This window comes from Paroedura picta, chromosome 2, assembly GCF_049243985.1.
Source record: "Paroedura picta isolate Pp20150507F chromosome 2, Ppicta_v3.0, whole genome shotgun sequence".
Classification (NCBI taxonomy): Eukaryota; Metazoa; Chordata; class Lepidosauria; order Squamata; family Gekkonidae; genus Paroedura; species Paroedura picta.
In genome coordinates, this window is record NC_135370.1 from 125,799,732 (window position 1) to 125,824,915 (window position 25,184).

At 41.2% G+C, this 25,184-nt stretch overlaps 1 protein-coding gene across 13 annotated transcripts in view; it reads left to right on the forward strand.

Moving 5' to 3' along the window:
* Window positions 1-24,879, forward strand: part of GPHN (gephyrin) — a 357,972-nt gene extending 333,093 nt beyond the window's left edge. For all 13 annotated transcript variants that reach the window (XM_077322479.1, XM_077322482.1, XM_077322474.1 and 10 more), the window contains 6 exons: window positions 11,818-11,905; window positions 13,282-13,355; window positions 16,183-16,247; window positions 17,669-17,772; window positions 19,170-19,266; window positions 23,879-24,879. In XM_077322479.1, the coding sequence (XP_077178594.1) occupies window positions 11,818-11,905; window positions 13,282-13,355; window positions 16,183-16,247; window positions 17,669-17,772; window positions 19,170-19,266; window positions 23,879-24,012 (562 nt within the window). In that variant the 3' untranslated portion in view covers window positions 24,013-24,879. The remainder of the gene's footprint in view (window positions 1-11,817; window positions 11,906-13,281; window positions 13,356-16,182; window positions 16,248-17,668; window positions 17,773-19,169; window positions 19,267-23,878) is intronic.
* Window positions 24,880-25,184: the final 305 nt, after the last annotated feature.

Sequence of the window (25,184 nt, forward strand, 5' to 3'; positions counted from 1 at the left end):
AAAAGGATTTTCATCCACCGACTGCAATCTCCCTACTTCTGCCTTCCCAATACAGCATGAAAATGCCCCTCAAAATGTTGATCATTCTGTCCCTGGGACACTGCCCCCCGGATTTTATGAGGAGGGGGGAATCAGCAAGAATCCCCTCATTCCATCCTCTGCTAGATCCAACCCATAACCTCTGAATCTATGAGGGGAAAGTCCATTTAACCAGATGGAGGTCATATGTCTGTCTACTGTTGCTATTGTTGCATCCAGGCAATGCATGCAGCAGCAAATGTGAGTGGATCAGTAGGCTGAACATCAGTGGAGTGGAAATCGCTATTTCATTATCCCTAAATACAGAGCTTGTTCAGCTTTATTACTTCAGTGTTTCCTGGATTCATTTGTCAGCTACCTATCTACAGTCATGTTGTTGTTAGGTGCGAAGTCGTGTCCGACGCATCGCAACCCCATGGATATGCTCTAGTTTGTCTACATCCCTTTTCAACTGTGGTGCCCAAAACTGAACACGGTACTCCAAGTGAGGCCGAACCAGAGCAAAGTGGTACCATCACCTCCCGTGATCTGGACACGATACTCTGTTTGATACAGCCCAAAATGCCATTTGCCTTTTTAGCCCCCCAAGTCACACTGCTGACTCATGTTCAATGTATGGTCTGCTAAGACTCCTAGATTCTTTTTGCACATGCTACTGCCAAGACAAGCCTCCCCCATCCTATATTGGTGTACTTGGTTTTTCCTACCTATTGAATTTCATTTTATTCAGTTTAGCCCACTTCTCGAGCCTATCAAGATCATCCTGTATTCTGATTCTGTCTTCAGTTGTGTTTGCTACCCCTCCCAGTTTAGTATTGTTTGCAAATTTAATAAGTATCCCCTCTAATCCCTCATCCAAATCATTTATAAATATATGTTGAACAACATAGGTTCCAGGACAGATCCCTGGGGGCACTCCATTTGTCACTCTTCTCCAAGAGGATGCTGAACCATTGACAAGTACCCTTTGGGTACGATCAGTCAACCAGTTATCAATCCACCTGACAGAATTAGGATCCATACTGCTTGGCTAACGTCAAGTGCTTGTACATTATGAGGTTTATTTATCAATAGTTTTCTCCCTGCCAGATGATTTTTCAGATGTATTATTACATGGCTCATTTTGGCTTGCTATTGTTTAAATCTGATTAATTAGTTTTATTGCTTTAAATGGTTTATTCAGGAGCATCATTACTAAGAGGCAGGGTATAAATATTTAAAAATGAAATTTGCTTAATGAAATGATGGGTCTGACAGCAGGAGGCAGCAAGAGGCATAGGCCATTAGGGATTATGGTCAAAAGAGAATAACATTAGTTTCCTGCATACAGCTGAAGGAAACAAGCACACTTTTAACATAGCACCAGTAAGTGTGTGCATCCCCTCATTCATTCATTCACTCATTCATTAGATTTCTTATCCGCCGCTCCCAGCAAGCTGGCTTGTGAGATGTTACAAAGTATAAAACCCCGGAGTAAAACAGTAAAACATTCCCCAGTTTAAAACCCCTAGCCCTCTCAGACGGTGAACCCTAAAACTGCATCTACCGCCTTCTGTCTCAACAGCCTCCCACCAAGTGCCTCAGGGCAGTATTGATCGGCGAACAGCCTGCTGTCCTGGCTAAGCTGTCCCCTTGGTCTTAACTGCCCTTGATCTTAACTGCCCTGGCCTCAACCAAATGTCTTGTGGAAGAGCTCCATCTTGAAGGTCCTGTGGAACTGTGAAAGCTCTATCAGGATCCTCATACCTGGGAGCTCATTCCATCGGGGTCAGGACCGAAAAGGCTCTGGCCCTAATTGAGGCCAGGCATGCTTCTTATGGGTTGGGGGCCACCAAAAGATTTGCACCCACAGAGCATAAAGTCCGAAGGGAGCATAATGTGATAGTCAATCCCTCAGATATGTGGGGCCCAGACCACAGATGGACGAAGGTTAACACCAGAACCTCAAACTATACACCAAATTACTGTTTCAAGGTGTTTACTTGAGTTTTCAGAATGGTAACATCAAATTCAGGATTCTTAGACATTATGAAACACACCCCCTAAAAAAAAAACAAGATTTTTTCTCCTATGTTTAGATGCTTATCATGGTTTCTTTCATTGTCCTGGTTTCCTGGACAATTACATGTCTTCCTTACAATTGGATTCTTGCAAGAAATGAGCTCCCAGCCAATCATCATTGGAGGCAAGACCCAGGAATGAATATTTAAGGATAGCAGCTACTGTTCTAAGCCAATGACATATTGTGAGGAATGAGAGATCACACACCAGGATCCTCTTAAACAGTAATAGTAATTAAGGAATCCCTATAGTGGTCACCCAGCTTGAAGACATATATCTCATAGAATTTGGATGATCTGTTCATTATATGTAATCACACACAGAATGCTCCATTTCAAAGACTACTGTGACAGGGAAGCCTTTTTTTCTTTTCCTCTTTTTTCTTTTTATTTTTTTGCATGAACTTTTTTTTAATTTGTGAAAGGAGATAATGGACCACAACAGTATCTTCAGTGGAAAGATTATTTTTAAATGTCAGTCAGTCACTGTAAGAGTATGCAGAAAAAAACAGATGATCCCAGAATTCCTATAAACATTCTCCTACCAGGCCACTGTCATGTTCCTAAATAGGAAACAGTGGAGAGAAGTGCACTGAGCGGGTTCTGATTTGGGGGGGGGGGGGGGGCTGTGTAATCCAACCTGCTTTGTACCTTCTACTTGAAACTGTTTGTTTGTTAGGTTTCTAGGCCACCCCACTCCAAAATGGTCTTGGGATGGCTTTACAACAAATTCATAGATTAAAACCCCAAATACAGTAAAATACATAAAAATCTAAAAATTGACCTGTTTAAAACTTGTTACACTAAACACTGGCTCCATCCATTATTATCCCCAACAAGCCAAGGCACAATTTATTGTCCTGTGCAAATTAGGTGACATTATCTTTAAAACAACTGCACCATGCATTCATTTTCCAACTAAAAATAATAGCCCAAAATTCTGGCATTGGGGAGGAAAACTTGGAGTTGAATCCTGAAACAGTGCTGTCCGACTCAAAAACCAGATCCAGAATGATAAGCACTAATAGAGATTCAGTAGATTACTTGATTTTGCAATATAATCAGCTTTTTAATTTTATACCTTAGAGCAGTGATCCCCAACCTTTTTATCACCAGGCACCGGTCAATGTTTGACAATTTTACTGAGGCCTGGGGGGGGGGGGAGTAGTGTTTTCCTGAGGGACGTCACTGTTGCCGCCTGAGCCCCTGCTCTACTTGCTTTCCTGCTGGTGCCCCTGACTTCTTGCCACCCGCTGGGAGGCGCTGCTAGTAGCAGCTGCACAGTCCCACGCTGAGGGGAAGCTTCAGCCATGGCGGCTGCTGGAGAGCACCAAAGGTGAGCCGGCAGCAGAGTGGCAGGGCAGCCCTTGAGGCAGCAGCCGGGCAGTAGGACGAGGAGGAGCAGTGGCCCGGTACCGACTGATCCACGGGTTGGTCCTGGTCTCTGGACCGGGGGTTGGGGACCAGCCTTAGAGGTTGGCTTATTTTGAAACAGACTGGAGATACTCATGCTATCCTTTTCAGAATACCCATTGATACAACATAGTGCATCCCAGGTTTATGACTTCAGTAAGACCTTCAGCTTAGTAAAATAAGTTGGGCAACTAGGATGTGTAGGGTACAGAGCTGCAAAACCAGGTAGTTCATAGACTGAGGAAGAGTGCTTGCACTCAAAAGCTCATGCCTTGAATAAATCTTTGTTGGTCTTAAAAGTGCCACTGGGCTCTGATTTTGTTGAACTAGGATGTGTATTACTGATGTAGTTTTCCAGACACACTGCTATTTCCTTTACCCCCTCCCCCTTATTGTAAATAATACACTATTGACAAAAGCAATAATCAAGAAATAGAGGGTATTAATAAATATAACATAACTTACAACAGTTGCTCCATATGAATTAAGTAGTATGCTGATTTCAGTCAGATTCAGATTTAGAGTACCTTTATTGGCATAAAATTGCAAAGTATAAAATGAAAATTTCAAACAGTTTCAGATGTAAAATCTATCATAAAAGATTTTCATTTAAAATTGCCAGTAAAAACTTTGCTACTTTTATAATAGTTGCTGTGTCCCTCACATTTAGTATCATTTAAATCCAGTGCTCATTAACACAGCTGAATTTCAATTTCTTCAGATAATTAGCTAACGGGAGATGAAATACTTCAAACTTAGCACACACCAGAAGTATATAGTACAACGTGTCAGGGACTCTACATCCATGTAAACAGTATCTCTCCTGAGGAGGGATCTTCAAAAATCTACCTCGGGTGACATTTGAGGGAAAGATGTTTAAGCGAGCTACTAGAAATGCTCTTCTTAACTGGTGTGTCTCCAAAATTTGGAGATACATGACATGGATTTGTAAGATAAGGGAATATCCCAGAAGCGGGGAAAACATACACTGTTGTTAGAGGAGCCCAGAATTTGTGATTTCAGTCTGTTTCACTGTCACTTCTATATAGAGCTAATTTAATGTACAAACAATGTCTTACTTTTCCCCACAAATTCTCTGCTTGCTGGAATTTTCTTTTGCTTCCCGTTGCAAAAACATTGCAACAAAATGGTATACAGATCAGTTATCCAGAGTTTCCTTGGGATTAAAATTAAGTAATTTAATTAGTAAATTTCTGTTTTAATTATATTTACCCCTAATCCATATTATAGATACCATCTTTCCCCTCTTAATAAAACAGTAAGGGGTGTTGGGGTGGGCTCAGTCCTTGATGGAGGGGGGCAACAATTGGCCCCTTGGCCCCTCACCAGGACAGACCAAAATTCCATTCACCCAGCCCAGTCTGGCTGCCAGTCTGCTCCTGACCACCGCTGGGAGAGGAGGTCAGTAGGGCTGCCAAGGGGGATGAGACCAGAGGCTGCACCAGCCTTTTTTGCCCCAAGGCTGTCCTAACTGTCAAGTGCAACTGCAGATTGCCTCAGAACCCTGACCGAGCTGGCAGGAGGCTGGAAAGTGCGCTCCCTCCCCCTCCCCCTCCCTTGAGGAGCCTCTGACAGCCCCTGACTGAGGGGAGAGAGGCATTTTCCTTCAGAGAGCAACACAGGGGAGCCTGAGGGCCTTCCTTTTGAGGGGGGAGGACTTTCCCCTTCTGCCAAACAGTTGGCTGACAGGGAGGCCACAGAAAATCCCCTTTTCACTTAAAACACTGCTCTGGCCGGGGGTTAGGCACGGCCAAGCCATGTGTCTTTCTTCTTTGTAACTCTCTGCAGATTTGAGGCCACTGCACAGAATTATTCTGCAGAAGAAACTGGCTCTTTTGTCTCCTGTTTCATCTGCACAACAACCCTGTGCAGTACGCCTCAAGTCTTTCAATTCAACAGCAACCTGTGTGGGAGGCCTTAAATGTTTCTTCTCTACCACAACCCTGTCCAAAGTAGCCCTTTCTGCTGGCGAGAAGATATTTATACTCTGCAGGTGAACTGAATTCCAGGAGCTCTCCAGGCCCCACCTGGAGGTTGGCTACCCTTGGGTTGGAAATATTCCTGGAGGTTTGGCGGTGGGACTTCAAAATCGTACAATGCCTCAGAGTCCGGCCTTCAAAGGAGCCATTTTTGCCTGCAGTTGGGAGGGAGTGGTGCAGGTGTGTCCCTTCTGAGCTATGGGCTATGGTCAGCCCTTACCAGCAACTGTTTGTTTTCTGTGGCACAGACAGGCAGACCAGCATCAGTCCTGTGAGTCTGGAAAGATCTAAATAAATATTTACAGCCTGAAACTGTAAATAGAGAACAAGTAAATGGCTGGAGACACGTGGTAACTGAAATGACTTTTTGGCCTGGCAAATAACCTTGGCCTGGAAAATAAAAAAACAGTATAAAAAATCTTACTAAGATCAAGACTGCTGTGCAAAGGAAGTCTTCCTCTTAGGCTTGCCAGCTTCCCTGTGAGGCTTGCCCATCTCTCTCATGGGGAGTCTGCTATGGGGAGAGAAAGGGAAGACGATTAGAAAATGCTCTGAGACACCTGAGGCCTGCTGGGTCACTGCGGCCAATTCCCAGTTCTCTCAGACCTCTCACAACCCCACATGCCTCACAGGTTGACTATTGTGGAGAGACGAATGGAAAAGGTGTTTGTAAACCGCTTTGAGACTCCTTTGGGTAGTAAGCAATAGGGTACAAAAATCTGTTCTAAGGAGCAACCATGAAAGAAGCATGTGGCTACATAACATTTTATCAACAGTGAAAAAATGGAAAAGAAGGAACAGGGTGGAGACCTGTGTACTGTGACTACCCCATGTGTATTAGGGCAGAGGGGCATTTCGGTGTCTGTGGCCTAATTCACACAAGAAGGGAAATGACGCAGAACTGGAAGGAATTGGTTGCCATGTAATCTTCCCCTAAGAAGAGTCTCCAGTCTGATTTTCCCTTCACATATCTGAGGACATGGTTCTGGAAAGCTTATCTGTAACCACTATGCCAAAATTCCCAAAGGTCAGTCCTCTCCCACACTCAACTAACATTCCACACCACAGGTTGTTGACACCCATATCTCCACACCCATACCCTCATTTGCCACCATGCCACCACAACCTCCCACACAACACACACATTCAACCCCATGCCCTTACAGACTGGACAACTCCTCCCCTTCCTCTTCCCTGCCAAGCTCTATCCGCCCATTGTATTCTTGGATACAATGGGCTTTGCCCCTAGTCTTCTTATATTTTTCAGCACTAACATATACGAGGTTAAGTAAAAAAAAATTGCCAATAGGTTTTTGGTGCATACAAGCATGGATTTATTCCAGACAAAATTCCAAAGAAAACAATTTTCTTGAAAGACACAGGGTGATCACAGGGGCTTACAATGAAGACATTTTAAGAAAACAGAAAATTGCATTGGTGAGAACAAGACCCGGGATATTGTGCGGAGGAATTTTTTTCCCATCACGACAATGTACCTGCTCATCCTTTGAGGGGACCAAGAGTTGTACTATAAGAATATCATTGAAAACTTGCTCGTTCAGGCTTATTTTTGTTCCCCAAATTCAAACATTTAAAAGGAACACAATTTGACTCCCTTGGACCCATTATGCACGGGGGTTTTAGCGCACATTCGGGGTGGAATGGCGGCAACTAAAATCACGGATAACGCACGGAGCCGGCTGCAACCGGCTGCAGCTTCGGTGCATGCCGCCGAAAAAGCCGCGTCAGTGAAACGCGGAAGAAAGCGCAGCTTCCGGGTGAGCAGGGCGCAACCAGAAGCGGCGCCCGGATCGGCGCGTGCATAATCGGTTATTCTGGGTTTTGCCGCCGTCACGCCCCGCCCCGTGTATAACCGGTATGCGTCGCATCTTCCCCCTCTGTGTTTTCCATGTGACCCGAAATCGCCGTTTCGGCGGCCGTGCATAATGGGCCTTGAGGATGCCAAAACTGCCATTTTGATGCCATGTAAATCAAATAATGCAAAATGCTTCAGGGAAAGGTTAGATAGGTGGAAACACCATCTTCAGAAGTCTATAGATCTAGGTGGAAGGCATGTAAAGAAACAATAGCTTCATATTTTAATGTTTTTGTTTAATACAGGTTTCTATGATTTTGCAGCAATACTTTTTGACTTACCCTCATATGTATAAAATCAGTATCTAGTATCCAGTACTCATCACTAACTCATTGAGCAAGCCTAATAGGTAAGAGGTAGGTTTGAATAAGCATTTTATAACATTCTTTCTTAAACAAAGATCAATAAAGAAAGACATTCCAAATGCTATTATCAACCTCATAACCTAAATAATGGTTACACTTTTTAATATAACTAGTTTTTAATCTAAAATACATAGGACTGAAGACTTTCATAAAAATAAAGATCCCCTAGCTTTTAAGAAAGTCTCAAATGAATGTTAAGTGCCTGCAAATTTACTGTTTTATGGAGTTTAGCTGTAAGTAAACTCCATATTGAACATCCTTATATTTTGAGTAATTTAGTTCGTTAATTAATACTTCCATGTTGTTGATCTGCAAAAGCAAGAAATATCTAATGGCAGGAAGGAAATACTATAAAATCATAGAGTTAGAAGGGATCATACAGGCCATCTAACCCAATCCCCTGCTCAGTACAGGATCATCCTAAAGCATCCCTGACAAATGTTTATGCAGCTGCAGCTTGAAGACTGCCAGTGAGGGGGAGCTCCACACCTCCAGAGGTAGGCAGTTCCACTGCTGAACTACTCTTACTATTAAAAAAAATGTTCTAATATTCAGCCAGCATCTTTCTGTCTATAATTTGAACCCATTATTACTGGTGCTATCCTCTGTTGCTAACAGGGACAGATTCCTACCCTCCTCTAAGTGACAGCCTTTTAAATACTTAAAGAGAGTAGTCATGTTCCCCATCAGCTTCCTATTATCCCAGTTCCCTCAGCATATTCTTCTAGGGCTTGGTCTCTAGGCCCCTTCCATCACTCTCCTCTGCACACACTGCATTATGTCTGTGTACTTTCTGACGTGAGGCCTACAGAACTGCACACAGTACACCAGGTACATCCTCACCAATGCATTATACAGCAGGACTATGACATCTTGTGATTTGGATGTTATACCTCTGTTGATACATCATAAGACCATGTTCGCCTTTTTGCTGCTGCATTACACTGACTGCTCATATTTAGCTCAATGTCCACCCACTGTTCCCACTGCTGGGGGATGTGCCAAGATACAGGTTCATCAATCTCTGCCAGAACCAGAATCCCTCCATAGAGACCTCCACCATCACCTAATGGTCAGACCATTCCAATTGTCTGCCACTCCCAGCCTAATATTTTTCTTCTGTTTTAAGCCTATATCCTCCTCTGTAGTGAGTGATCTTGCCATTCTCCCATGTGGGACTGCACAGAAGCCACAAATAGGAAAACAAGGTTGCACTTACTTGTACCTGTTGTTCATCGAGTGGTCTTCTATGGAGGCACACATCCCTCCCTCCTTTACCCACTGTAGGCATGTTTATGGTTTGATATTTACTTTGGAGAGCACAGTGCAACGGGCAACCAAAACAAGAACATATGTTGGCTCTAAATATCAACACGAATAAAGTTAATGCAAGAAACTTGTATAAAATGTCTTCTTTTATTCTGATAAACCTTGTGAAAGAAAGAGTTTCTGGAGTGGTTCTCCGTTTTGAATTCTTCTTCAGGCAAGGTCTAATATTATGAGTTGTTCCACAGAAGGATCTTTACCAATGTATGCGACCTTAGGAGTCTTACGTGCCACAGCATGTACCTGTGCTCCAGCCAGGGTCCATCCACATCCCGCTTGCTCTGCTATGGCTGCCGCCCGCCACTAATTTGAGAGGCTTCTTAGGCACCAGCGCCACTGCCCTATGCCTCATGTAGCCTCCACTGCCACTGTGTCCAGGCAAAGAAGCGATGGGAGAAGTGGTAGGGTCCAGTCAGACAGTGCAGAAGAGAGCAAGCAAAGGCCACCCACTGGCCCCATAGGGGGCAGAGTGGCCTTTAAACAATCTTCCACATCCCACCTGAGTTGGGGAGCAGCATGGAGGATGGTTTAAAATGCAACAGCTCCTATGGGACCTGCATGCAGCCTTGCTTACTCTCCTGTGCTGCTGCTCAACTCAGGTGTGGTGCAAAGGAATGGTAAAAGTTGCCCACAGGAAGGTTGTGAAGGATAGTTTAAAGGCTTTGCTCACTCTCCTGTGCCCAAGTTGGGCAGCAGCACGGGATAATAGTTTAAAGACCACACCGGCCCCTATAGAGCCAGCAGGCAGCCTTCCTTGCTCTCCCATGTGATGACACAGAGAATGTGCAAAAGAAAGGTTGTGCCCCCTATCCCACACAAACCTGCCAAGGGCTGAAGACCCGTATGGGTTTTTGAAGGTTGTGGTTCATTTAATGTCCACCTCTGCTTGACATATATGCATACATTTTTATCCATTCTTGCTCTGTTTTTATCCTGCCCTTCCTCCAAGGAGCTAAGAGCAGCAGACATCATTATACTCTTCTGCATTTTATCTCACAATAAACCTGTGAGGCTAGGAGACAGTAAGTTGCCCAGGATCACTCAGCAATCTTCACTGCTGAGTAGAATTTGAACCTGGGTCATAGTTTGCCATGGTAACCACTATATCATGTTTTAACTCAACTAAGTTCAATAAAGTTAACTATGTTGTTAGTATATTATGTTATCTGCATTATCCTGTAAGCCTGCAAATTATCATAATTTATTATGTTGTATGTCACACTGTATGTACTCTCCCCTTTACTCTAATAAATCCCACCACCTGAATGTTTTTAGTCTAAAAAATAATCATGGATCTTAAAATGGATTTTACCATAGATTTTTGAAGACCAGGAATTGCAGCTGGTTATTCTCTTCATCTATTTATATCCCCACACCCAAATCTCTCCATTTAGGAGACTAACATTCACAGAGGCTCTAGGAGGCCATTTTCTCTCCCTCTCTTCTATTCCCCGCAAGCTGTACACCACTGCCACCAAGACAGGCTCTTCTCAGAATACATATTTAGTACTTATCAGCCTGGTTTGTGGGAGGTCCTTTCAATATTTTTCTGCATATTTTTGGAGTCCCCAAAACTTGGAGAATTCCTGCCCTTATCTGTGGGCTGTTCCATTTTGCTGCTCTACTAGGAGGCCCTAGACCAGCCTTTCTCAACTTTTTTACTGCTGAGAAACCCCTGAAACATTCATCAGGCTTTGAGAAACTGCAAAACTGGTGCAATGGTGCAGAATATGGTTGGGAAGCATAGCTGTGCATACGCCCACTTGGGGCCCTTCTCCTTCCCACCCCCTCCAGACCCATCATTGGCCATTTTGGGTGGGGCAGGCGGGTCAACATGACAATATATGGTTATATCACTCAATAAATGTTTAACAAATTAAAAAAATATATTCAAAATGTATTAACTCCCACCCATTTGGAAAACCCTTTCAGGGGTATCAAGAAACCCAGGGTTTCATGAAACCCTGTTTGAGAAAATCTATGCAGACCATGGGTACTGCTATTAGCAGGAGTTATAGACATGTATTTAATGCATTAGCTAATAAAGTTAGATATTTTATAAACCAAATATTGCTTGGATAGCCAGAGTTGCCAATTGTACTTTAGAGTCACACAGGAATATAAATGTGAGCCCACCAGTACTCACATGATCAGGAAGACAATGCCAATTTAATTTTTTCTTCTCACATGTTCATTTATATTTCTTGCTGTAGGTGGTAGATTTTAGCCCATAATCCCACTCACCTAAGGATGCCATGTTCTGTTGGCAAGAGATATGTCCTGCTGAGGAAGAGGGCCTTTCATCAGTGGGTCATAAATGCATAAATGACAAACACCATCCTTAGCAGAGTCGGGAGGATGAATACAACCCAAAATGCTCAATAAATGTGTTGTCTTTTGTTGTTTATAATTAATTGTTGAGAAAAATCTTATCCAGTAGTCCATCAGTCTAAAATTCTTGTAATGTGCTACATGAAATGATGCCTATCTTGCTGTATTTCTAGCCAGACTAGACAAGCAAACTATATGCTAATGGGATTCCCAATGTATTAAGTTAATATTTGCTGTTGGGGGGAGTATCACTAATATAATTTCTTGTTAGTATTACTTTTGAGTAAAATGTTTTGTCTACTTAAAGCTTTTTAGGAGTTACGTTTTAGTTTTTTAGCAAATAAATATTTTTTTCTTAGAAAGTAGATTATTGTTAATCTGCTTGTTTTTTTTTTATTTTTTTGCAGCCCAGATGATTTACTTAATGCCTTGAATGAGGGAATCAGCCGTGCTGATGTCATCATCACATCAGGGGGGGTGTCCATGGGGGAAAAGGTACATGCAAAGAACTGTGTTGGGTTGAAATGGTGGGACATGCAGCAAGGACAAGCCGGGCATGGGAATGAAACACATTAAGGAATAGTAGATTGCAGTGAGGGAGGATTGGGATCAGATCTGAATTGGTCCACCAACATGTTGATTTTTCCTGTTTTGTTTTGAATGAGGAGGCTTGTTGTACATTACGTACTAGCAAATTTATCACAGCATAAATTTTTATGGCAAGTGTACACGTCATCAAATATAAGTCCAAGGAGTAAATTGATTTAGTTAGATTCCTGAATATACTGTGTCACTGAGGCGAAGATGTTCTCTTTTTCCACATGGAGTTGTCTCACGTGCTGCAAAGCTCTTCTCAGACCACATCCCATTCTATTAGGTTGGAGACTGGCTTTTGTACTACTTGTAAGAGTATTTTACAGGGGATAAATGTGCTACTATTTCAACAATCATTTTGAATGGCCTTTGCAGAACGGCCTGTATTATATTTAATAGTATAGTATGGCACACTTACCACAGTTACCTTTATCTATCACTAAAGGATGGTGATAAGTTCATACAATAGTTTCAGTGGTCAAAACATTTTGTATACATGATATCAGTAATCCTTACATCGCCTTATAAGGTTATCCTTTATTACTAACACATATCTGAGGGACAGCCTGTCTTCCTATGCCCCCTGCAGGGCTCTTCACTTAGTGGGTACTAATCTGTTGGTGGTCCTTGACCCATGGGAAGTGTGCCTGGACTTGGCCAGGGCCTTTTCAATTCTGGCCCCTACCTGATAGAATAAGCTCCAGAAAGAGCTGAGGACCATGATGGAGCTTTCACAGTTCTGCAGGGCCTTTAAGATGGAGCTCTTCCACCAGGTATTTGGTTGAGGATGGGTTGAGTAAGAACAGAGGCCACTCCTCACAATGGCCAGGACATCGCGACTGCTCCCAAAACCCCTGAGACACAGTAGGAGGGGTGTTGGGTTGGATGGGTGGGTTGGGTTGGAGTAAGTTATTTACCGCCAGGGTGGGGTGGGGAAGTTGGGTGGGGATTAATGGGGCTTTATTTTTTATGTGGGGTTTTTATCTTGTAATTCCCCACAAGCCAGCTTGTCTGGGAGTAGCAGGTAATATATTGAATAGAAATGATATTAACAACCTGTTATTGCACAAGGAACTTAAAGCCACCCAGTTGAGTGCATGGCAGATGTGAGTTTTGAATCACAGTTCTTTCTCTTAGTCAATATGCTACACCAGCTCCCGTAGAAGCTGACTTTCATAAGACAGTGTATTCATAACACCTAGGACTGGATAGGACTTCATGCCACAATTCTTGTAAACAGTGAACCCTTTTAAAACTCTCTTTGCTTTTTAAAACAGGACTATCTTAAACAGGTGCTGGACATAGATCTTCATGCTCAGATTCACTTTGGCAGGGTTTTCATGAAACCAGGGTAAGAAATATTTTCATAATGTTTTCTTAGATATACTACAAAACAATGTAGAAAGATTTTATGTTGATATTGACATTTTTATGGTTCCCTGCAATTACATATTGCTAAGTACGTAATAGATGCTGTGGTATAAATATGCTGAGCTGTTTATTTGATTATAAATATTCTTTCAGATATTAACTAAAATTGTCTACTGGTTAATTTAGGCTCCTGACCATCTTTGATTATTTGAAAGTACTCCATTTTTGCCAAATATTCCTGTAAACCAGACCTCAAACATTAAAAGCAGAGATGCTTACATAATCTACACTGTCAAAGTCAGCCAGATTTTGGGATTCTATTGTATTACTTGAAATAAACATTCCAAGGTAGAGCTCATAATGTCACACTTTAGGATTCTTCCAGAGTAATTTTATCACATACCATCATAAAAAGGGGTAAACTATGGTCAAACCCCTTCAGAAGTAATATTTTGAAAACCAAAAATATATTTTAAAATGTTCTGCCATAGAACGGGGTTTGTTTAGAATGAACGCTTGTTCTTAGGTTTGAGAAGAGCATAATCGCATTCCTAGCATAAACTTAACACTTTAAAAACATAATGATATGATCTTTCAAGAACCTGGGGCTTTTTTGCAGCGGGCTTTTAAAGTTGGTTGGGTTCAGATAAATAAAAGCCTTCTATAATTGATACTGATTTCCAGTCGGGATTTTCCCCCTCATCTGCACAGGTGAGCATTGACCATGGGGTTAAACTACTTACTCCCCGGCATAACCAAGAGTGGATTTTTCCTGCTTCATCACAGAGATGACACTCTATTCTGGGTGCAGATGGGCTGCTTCGGTTGGCTTTTCCCCTCCCCACCCACTGCAGCTGCACCTCCAGCAGTGATGTTGTGCGGAGGTTTCTCCTGATTGGTTGGTATGCGGCAGGAGCAGCCCCTTTGTTCTGTTCCTCCATTTCAGCTTCTGCTGGATTGTGTCTAAACCTCTGTGCTGTGGATGTGTTTTCTGCTTTTCCTGGCCCCTTAAGTACTGCATTAATCAGTCCTATCAGGATTTAAAGACAAACCTGTGATTGTCTTCAGCTGCCATCCCTTCTCTGAATCTCCTGCACATGCTTTTTGAAAGCATTTTTCCCCATCTATCAAACACATGCAGCAGAATGGGATAAGGGGGGAAAAGTGCCTTAACACAGTTGTTTTTTAAACAAAGAAATCCCAGTGACAAACATCCCCTTCACTTTTTAAAAAAGACCAGAAAGAGCCCATGAAGGAATAAAGAGCTCAAGGTAAGGATAGCTCGTCTTTACTTCTGATATCAATGCTTACCAGTAAACCTAAGGGGGAAGCCCTGCAATGAAACCACCAGAAGTTAAAGGGGCTGCTCCTGCTGGAAACCAACCAATCAGCAGAGACCAATAAAACCAAGGGAGGGGGGAGAAAAGATCAACTCCTGCGAATGCTGGTTTTTCTGGTTTCCAGGGAGAAGAGTCTGTTTGGGTGCAAATTACAGCAGGTGGGTTAATGCACTCTCATGCTGAAGAAATGATTTTTGTAGATCTCTGGCAAGATCCAGGTTTGAATCGAATAGAAACCAGCAGGACCGGAAGCAAAAAAAACCAAAAACATTTGAGTGCAGACTCAACCCTGGTCCCTATAAGCTTGCTCAGTTCTACCAATGGTTCAAACTGAGGCCTAGCTAAAAATCATGAAAACTTCTGTCTGTTAGGTCATAGTTCTTGTCGCTTCAAAGAGACAGATAAAGGAGATAGGAGGCAACCCAGGCACCAGTCTGGCCAGTAGGACAGGAAGTTACTAGGTGACAAGAATCTAGGAGGGTACATTCCATCTCTTTAGTTCCCAAATTCATGGATGGGAGAAGGTGTTTGTTTAATAGGGCCAGCAGCAAAGTGTCTGAACTAATTGGCAAAGTCATCTGATTAGTTGAGTCACCTAGTTAGCAACGCACCTGATTGACCAAGTGGCATCAGTTGCCATATATATGATTGTTCAACTAGAATCAGGCCAGTGCAGGTCATTCAGTATAAAGGAAAGCTTTAATTCTAGTTTTGTTCTTTGTCAGGATTACATTGACTTTTGGGATGCTTCTTGGTTTCGGTTGGGTCACATTGACTGGAGTCTTTGTCTTGTATTTTGAAACCCTGTTGGACTCAGGCTTGCTGAGTAATATCTGGACCTTGAACCAATGCTTATAAATGTGTTTAGCTTAGATATTTAGCTTTATTATTTTATCCTCACTGTTCACTGCTCTTTTATGATATATTCCTGTAAATGTTTATAATAAATAACTTAACGTTTTGTGGTGTTCTTGGAGTCTGGGACTTGAATTGAAATCCAGTATTTTAGCCTTTATTGTTCTTGGACCCAGAAGCCTTATTCCCTTTGTCTCTGATTGATGAGGGAGTAGGGGACTGACGATGGTGCCCAACCTGCCCTTTAAACGGGACTATGGCTTTAATGTCGTTGCCATGGCCTGGTTCTCAAAATTCTACTAGAGCAACAATAACTGAATTCAAAGTAGAACTTCAGAACTGAAGAAATGTCTCAATAGGTTAAAAAATTAGGAGCCTCTTAACCACTGGAATATTTTAGTTTCTAAATGGTTGACCTATGAACAGAAATTCTAAGCAGTAAGTCTAATTGTGTTTCAATGTGGGGTACTTCTAAGTAGATATTATTAGAATCATGTGTTAGGAACCATATTTGGCAGATGTCTTTAGAAATTATTATGGTCAGGATCCCATCATGTGGTAATATGTTAGAAATATTATTTCATAGTTTTAACCATTGGTTTTTCTTCCTAGCTTGCCAACAACCTTTGCAACTTTGGATATTGATGGAGTACGAAAAATAATATTTGCACTCCCAGGTAGGTCTTGGTAAAATGAGAAATATAATGCTTGATAGATGCACAAAAAGTATAAAACAACAAGGAAATCCCACTGAACTTGAATATGGATATGTAAATCTCCTTGATACTTCAACTATGAACTTTTACATCTTCCATATAGCCTGGTGGCTGTAGGTAAATAATATCGTCTATTACACAAGTTGAGTAGCCTTGTTTGTCTGTATCAGTGACAAAAAACAAGAGTCCAGTAGCACCTTAAAGATTTTGTGGCAGGATATGAGCTTGCATGAGTTTCTGCTCACTTCTTCAGATACAACTATAATGTGAGTTCATATGTTCTATATATTGGAAAGTGGAGTGATTTTAGATGTCGAATTACATTAGCAGGTAAATGATAGTAGCAGGCATCATTGGATTGGGTCTGATGTGTAGAGAAGGTAGCAGGCATGGAAAAATTAGCACTGTTGATGAGACAGGAAACCTGGGTCTCAATTAATTCCAGATGGATGCATGGCCTTGAGCTTGACAATCAGTTGCAGTTGCAGTTCAGCAGTTTCTCTTTCTAATCTCCCTTTGAAGTTCCTTTGTAAGAGAACTTCTACTCTTAGGTCAGCAACTGAATGTTCTGGAAGGTTTCACGGCTGGTTTTGGAGTGTTTTGGCTTCTCATTTATGTCAATTTGTTGTTAAATGGACTGGCCTATATGTCCAATGTATGACCTTGAGATGGTACGGCTCATGTCACTGGGGGCCAACCTTTTCTTTCTTTCAGACAGCCTGCTAACCTAAAACAACTTGAACTCTGGTATCAAGGCCCACAACATACCAAGATGCCAACTTTGTTCTCATATAGATCCTAGCAACACTATCAGTGATCCAGAAGCATCAATGCAGATTTCTCACCACTTACTACTCCTCTGAACATCATATCTTTGACCCTTATCTTTGACCTGGAAGTTGCAGCTGGTTCAAAATGCAGCTGTGAGCTAGCTTCTCGCTGTGAGAAGGGAGGGAGAGGCAGGTGCAGCCGCCAACACGCCAGTGACACAAACACACATGTGCGGAGCTGCCACGCATGCATGTTTGCGCCCCTGCTGGTGAAAATGCGCATGCGCAGTAACTCTATGCATGTGCGTTAGTGCCCCCTGCTGCCGAAAACATGCATGCGCAGCAACTGCGCATACACATTTTCCACACAGCTGCCGCACGTGCGTGGTACCCGGGCCGCCGGCTCTCCCCCACCCCCAGAGGTGGTCCTCAACCACAAAAAGGTTGGGGACCGCTGTTCTAAGGCACTACTGGACTCTTGCTCTTTTTTTTTCTATTACACATTGGAGTATTCTTGAATGCTGCTGTAAGCAGTGTAATAATTTTCTTTAACATTCCATAAATAATTCAGAATTGCTCATCTGTACACTGCTATTGTTTCTTGATCTCCAGGGAATCCTGTGTCAGCTGTTGTTACCTGCAATCTCTTTGTTGTCCCAGCATTGAGGAAAATGCAGGGAATCCTGGACCCTCGGCCCACTATTATAAAAGCCAGGGTAAGAGTTTTTAAACATAGGATGAGCCTCTGAGCTCCTCCATTTAATCATGGATTTTGCAGTATTAAAGAATCTCCTTTAAGTCACAGAAACATCTTTTCTTAAAATCTCTCTCTCACACACACACACACCTGATCATCCATGAAATAAGCAGCCCTGTGGTAATGGCAATATTACTTGATGTGCCAGCCTTTTCTCCTCCTTCAGTCCCAGTATGTAGAGAGGTTGCTTTGCCACACTACTGTGATTAGACCTCTTCTCTTGTTTTGCATTCCTGATCCAAATCAGGTGCTCACGTAGCTGCAATTAGCCTTTTAAAATGCTGGAAACTCGTTATGCCATATGAGTGAGATAGAGAAGGCATAAACTAGGAATATTCTATGAGAAGATTTTGATTAGGTGTGATCATGTTTACTTCCATAGCTTAAGAAAAAAATAGCCTTGCTGGATCTGACCAATTGTCCATCTTGTTCAGCATCCTGTCTCACATAGTGTCCAACCAGAAAGCCAAGGCCTTCCCCTGATGTCATCTTCTGGTTTTGGGATTTAAGGATTTAGTCCCTTTGAATGTGGAGATTCCCCTCAATCACCATGGCTGGTAGCCATTGATAGACTTATCCTTTATGCATTTATTTAATTCCTTTTTTTAGAACTGTTTATTCCTGTGGCTATCACTACATCCTCTGGCAGCAGATTCCACATTTTAAGCACTCCTGAAGCTAGAAATGTAACAAGCAAACAAACAAACTTCCTTGGATTGCCTTGAGTCCTAGCATTTTGGGAGAGGGAGAAAAAATTCTCTTTGTCAATTCTCTCCACCGCATGCATCATTTTATAAAGCTTTTCAGTAAGTCAAAGCAGTATGCCTTTCCTGTAAATCTGAGCCAACTACGACATAACATTTTGCAGTTGTGGGCTAGGTTTTGGGATGTTTTTGTGAATATTTACAGTCATTACTGTCCAGAGTCCTTTTAATCTTTGTTGAGGCATGGTGTACCTGAGGATAGCAGGAAAAACCCCATCGTAAATCATACAAAACAAAATTATTCAGGAGGGTATTTTTAGAGTGATTCATAAAAGTGCTTCAATAAATACTGTGTAAACTACATATTATCTACTGTGTATTGGCTTGCTCAGACTGTATTTTTGGTAGTTGTGTTATAACATTTTCTGCATTGTATAATATGTCTGAATATTTAGTGCTTTGTTCCTGGTTTCTGTAATCCTAGTCCTATCACTTTGCTTATTAGATATTTCATCCTATTGATTCAATAGAAGTCTGCCTTGAATCTCAAGGAGAAAGATGAACTATAAGTAATGTAAATTAAGTAATGTAATGTAAATAAATAAATAGTATGAAGAAAATTATATTTTATTTCTATGTATGCTTTCTTCAGTTATCATGTGATGTGAAATTGGACCCTCGTCCAGAATACCATCGGTGCATACTGACTTGGCATCACCAAGAACCACTGCCTTGGGCACAAAGTACAGGTTAGCTACAGAAGCGCTCTCTCTCTCTCTCTCTCTCTCTCTCTCTCTCTCTCTCTCTCTCTCTCTCTCTCTCTCTCTCTCTCTCTCTCTCATAGAACATGGGAAGAAAGAAGAAATACAAGTGACTTCATCATAATTAGTGTATAACATTTCAAACAGAAAGTCATACATGTGAGATGCATAAGCTTCCTTCCCCTATCTCCTTCCTATTACGGAGCTCATGCATTTCTGTAACTTTGGATAAAGCAAAAAAGTAATTTGTACTTCCTGTGCTCCCTCATTAAAAAATATTAGAAAACCCACTTACTTTGCACTATAGAAAAAATGGTCATTTAAGCTGGCAGAATTTTTGCCCCTTAGAGTTTTATATCACAGCTTAAGTGAGCTGTTTTTTCCAGTGCAGAATTCTTTTTGAAACTGTTTAGTGGGAATCAGGTGGAAGTAAGTTGTCAATGGGCATTCAATTGACTTTACAATCATATTGCTTCAAGCAAACATAGTTTTGTATAGGACATTTTATATGTGATTGATTAAATCTGAGACTTGGTGACAAGTATTACAGAGAATGACACTTAATAAAATCTGCATATGAAGCAAAACCCATTATCTGAATGTTCCAAAAGAAAATGTCTTGTCTCTATTGCTGATGCCTTTGGCTTCTTGTCATCTCAATTTAAGATGTTCCAGGGGGGAAAAGAGAAAGGGACTCAAGACCTTAGGTAAAAGCAAACATAAATAATATATTTAGCTAACACTGTTTTAGAAATCAGGCAGATTGTTTGATCCTATGACTTTTCTGTAATGGCTATTTCAGTATTGTACACTTATAAACCTCAGACCTCTAGTTTTTCAGTAGTCAAATCAGTATGCCAGCAATATTCCTGAAAATATGAATACCATGTTACATTTGCATTTGCCAACTAGTTTGCATCTGTCAACTAGTTTCATAATGTTTTTCTGGATGATTAAGCTGACTTCTGTTTGGCATCCCTTTAGTGTAAAGAGAATAACATTCAGATTGGGAAGATAAATGTATTAAGGAGACCCTGTTGATCTAAAACTCAAATAAACATCCCCTCCTTTTACAATCAATGAGCTTTCAAAGCATGTTTCCATTTTCCACGTATTTTTAAAAGAAAAGGCATATCTCTTGCAAGACAGGCTGCATGTTTCATTCTCATTGCCTTCACACACCATAGAATGGAGTGAGGCCATGCAGGTTTACAAGACAAGGCATCCCTTCTAGGTATATCTGCCGTCACCAATCTGGTTTTGGGCTTTACCGGAGCACCCTCCCTGTCCCTAGGTCAGCCTTCTTTTTAATCAGGGTGTCTCCTGACATTTGGCCAAGTTTTGAGACATGAAAATGCTAGGCAGAGTGGAGATTGAAAAGGTTTATTTTTAAAAAAATACTGTAACTAGTAATGGAAAACAAGTTATAAAAATGGGGCAAAACTCACAAAGAAAGAAGCTCACCAGAAATCAACAAAGCTCCCTAATACAACTACCTTACTTCGTCTCGACTCTGTTTCAAATAAATAAATACTTGTTCCAAGTAGGCCACTATCCCCCCTCCTCCAAGAGAAGCCTAACTACTGCTCAGCTTCAAGGAGTCAACCCTTTCCATCTCTGTTCAGGCAAGTGGAAGCAGGATATTTAAAAAAAAAAAAACTGGCTACATCATGACTTCCAGAAGTGACATATGGTAGCTCTAAGAATCACAAGGAACTCTGTGGCTTTACCACAGAGTTTCTTGTGATTTATTGAGTTCTACTACATCACTTTGGGTTTCTCCCTGGAAGTGACATGACATAGCTGATGTCATTCCCCTGCCCCCATTCCCCTGCCTTCAGCCATCCTGCTGGTTGCCAGGCTTTGCAACCCTAGTGCAGGGCCTTATATGCTTTCTCTTTAGGCTCTACTTTCCCACTTTTGGTTTTCCCTCCATTTTTCCTCAGCCCAATCATAAGCCTTGGGGACTCTTGGAACTGTAGGCCTATTGGAAAATTTACACAAAGCACTCAGGCCTTTGTGGAAGAGAGGGTTCCTTGAGACAAACAGGCCACTTATTTTTCAGCAGGCAGCCAAGGATAGTGACAGTTTGAATTTGAATTCATTCATCTTGACTATAGATGATCAAGCTGAAAACTGCCTTGACATTAATAATAATATCATTCAATACTTTGTTGTTTGGGACAACAACAAAGACAAAATCCATAGACACTGTCTACTATTTCCAATTCAAATGTATATGTTCACCTTCTGCATTATATTCCAGGGGGAATCAAGGTCTGGACTACAAAGAAATAAGTATTATTATCAGATAATAAGGACAAAACCCACATACATTAGATTGGGACCCCATTCTTTAGTTTACTCAGTCATATTACCACTAGTACTTATGGGCTATAGAGCTCACAATTGCTATGTCCATTTTAGGAATGCAGATGCTCTTCCTATTTTCAGTAGTATACTATGTTTAATTTAGACTTGTATATAATATCTGTTGGCAAATCATGATCATTACTAAACACTATAAGTGCAATTCTTCATGATGAGTATATGTGGTAGGTGGGTAACTATTGTACAGTGCCTATGATGCTACTTGCAAGGAGAGAAGCTCTTCTACCACCACACCATGCATAAGTAATCATAAAGAGTTTTAAATGTCCTTTAAAGAGTGTTTTCCTTCTCTTTCACAAACACACTCAAGAAGGCCTTTGCAGAGAGAAAAATTCCCCAAATACTGCAACTCCCTCCCTATCCAAGAGTCTTCTTTAAAGTATGTTCATTGTCCCCATCCATTGTTTGAATAAACATTTCCTTTAGGAAACAAAATAAAGGGAGTAGAAGAAAATCAGACCTCTGTACAGGAAGTTCATTTGAACATCTGAAGGATTCTCATGCAGGATTAAAATTAGCAGGTGTGTAGCATTACAAGTGTCCTTGTTCCCTTTAATTCCTTATAAAAAGAAAAAAAACTGAAAATGGAAACTTTATAGCACAACAGACCCTTATTGCATACAATGTGGAAAGTTACAAGAGATAACAACTAATATCGGAAAACAAGCATAGGCAAAATTTTCAGTTAGGATTTGAGGTTTACCCATAAGATAACATTTCATATTGATTCCAGAAAAGAACCAGAAGACGCTACAGGTTGCTGGAGGCTATTTTAGGAGGCTTCTTTAATAGAAATAGCCAGATCTTGTTAAAATGTGAAAAGACTTTGGACCACATCTGTTTTTCAGCTTTTGAGACAGCCATGTGTATGATATGGAGATGACTAAGGTTGCTCCTACGTTAAATACATTTGAATGGATAATTGCATTTGTGGGGGTATTTAATGTGCTCCAACCTAAATTGGAATTTACAGAGAAATTTACTTCATCATCAGTCTCCTGTACAGTCCCATATGGGAACTGTATGTGAGCAGGCCTACTGTTGGAGAGGTCTATATAGCTAAGAACTTCCTGGTGAAGGGCACAACAACCCCACACATAAGGCCTGACAGTGTTTCACCCCAAGGCTCAGAGAGTGGGGGGATAGGTTGTCAAAACTTAAGGCAGCATTGTGTAGAAAGCCTTCAAAGCCTCTATCCCTTCATCAAAATTGACTCCGGAGAAACTATCTGCATCCATGTCCACAGAGTCAACGCAATCGGCTCCACCACCTGGATCACAGTTGCCCCCAGTTCATTATAGTTCATCTAAACCTCCAACTAAGAGGGTGAAGACCAAAGATACAGATAAGCAGAAGACTGTCTCTCAATAGCGCTCTTCTGTCTGGACTCCTGAGCCCACACCAATATTATAAGAGAAACCTAAGACATGTTTACTGGGTCCAAGATCTCCTCTGATGTTGGTTTTAGACACAGGCTTACCAACAGTGTAATTTCCATATGAATCCAACTCAAAACAGCCAGCTACAGTTCCACATTCCCAACTACAGCCTCTAGTATGATGGCTTTCACACCCATACTTGTTGTCTCAGGTTTGTCTGGAAGAGTAGGGTGATGATTGTGTCTGTGCCATCAGGCTTCCTTATTTATTTATTTATTTATTTATTTACCGCCCTCCCCAGGGGCTCAGGGCGGTTTACATAATAACATAAGAACATCAATCTGTCTCCTGCAGGCCTTGCTCTCCTATCCCTGTTATAAGGGGAGAGGATGCTGCTATTGAGTCCAATGGATCCAATACAACATTGGATCCACTTTTGGATGAGAGGGTGGGTGAGCCCTCTCCAACTTCTTCCATAGAGGACTTCCATATGCCTGGGGAACAGATTATTCATATGGCACAGTCTCCTGAAATAGAAGTCATCACTGCTGAACACAAACCAAGAGATAGCCTTTTGAGTCCCCCAGTATTATTATGTTAAGTTAATAATAATATAAATACAATTCTCCCTACTATTCTAATGGGAAGAAAATAAGGCTGCACCAGTAATTACAGTGAGCTTTGTTGATCTCAGTCAGAAACCTCTCTTATTCCCACACTGGACAAAGCTTACTATTCTAAACTTTGGATTCATCTTTTGAAATCACTACTTGTGTTACACCAGTTTGTGGCATTTGTCCAGCTAACCAGTTTATTTTGTTTCCCTGTAGGGAATCAGATGAGCAGTCGTCTGATGAGTATGCGCAGTGCCAATGGACTGTTGATGCTACCTCCAAAGACAGAGCAGTATGTGGAACTTCATAAGGGAGAGGTGGTTGATGTCATGGTCATTGGAAGGCTATGATGTCATCAGCAAAAGAAGTTTTGATGCATGTCCACATATCATTGACTGTATCCTGTAATATGCAACGGCACAGCTAGTTTTTCTGATTTGGATAAAAGTTGATCAGTATAGTCAACACCTTGAACTATATTTCAAATGGATTTAAATAAATACCTTTTAAAAAAAACTTTAAAAAACAAATCTTAAAGAAATCTATTCTGATTATATCAAAGCAGCTTTTTCCTTTCTTGCAATTGCTTTGTGTGTTCAATGCTAGTTCTGATAGCAGTAGCTTTTAGTAGACAGCGGTAGGTGCCTGCAGAACTTGTGTTTTTTCTCATCTTTAAAATACAACTACTTATGCTCTTAAAACAAGGCTGTCTGCTTATTTATACTAGCGTAGACAACACTTGGATTTCCCTTATTAGTATGCTTCATAACCGCTTCACAGAGAGCTTCTGCTTGTTCTTTATCTTGTATCTCGTGTTGATGTGCACAGTGCCAAAAGCAGAGTGGCTGCGTTGGGAACCCAATCAAGCCCCGAGGTTTTCCCCCCTTGCTGCGCGTTCAGGGATATCTGTCATCCCAGCAGCCACCCAGCTCAATACTCTTGGGCAGTAACTGGATACCTTTTGTTTAAACAAACAACAAAAATTGCTTCCTTAAGTGCTGACAGCCTTTTTAACCAATACATTTAAAAATGTACAGAATTAAAATCTAAAAAAATCAAAGACTGATCTTGTACAGATATTAGTGTTACCAGCATTTGTGTGCAAATTAAATGAGCAAAGAGATAAAACTAATGTTAAACAACTCTGTACCATAACATTTTCTGTAATGATACTGAAACTTAAATGAATAAAAAAAATCCTTGATCATTATTTAAAAGACGAGTGATTAGCCTTGTTATTTGCTAAGGAGAAAGAATGCTATTTTCTATTGGGGGGATTTCTTGACGAGAATTTAATGAGGAAAATTATATCTGAGACAAAAGAGCAGTAGTGGGAAGGTTTTTCATTGTCTCCTGAACAAAATATAGTGGAACAATTCTCCATGTTATAAGTCTAGAGTTCCTGGATAAATTTCCAGTCAATATGTGGCCCTAACAAATATTAATAAGTCAGGATCAAAGAACAGTGCAGTGACTACCATACTCTGCACCTATGCTTTTCTTTCCCTCCATTCTTAATGCA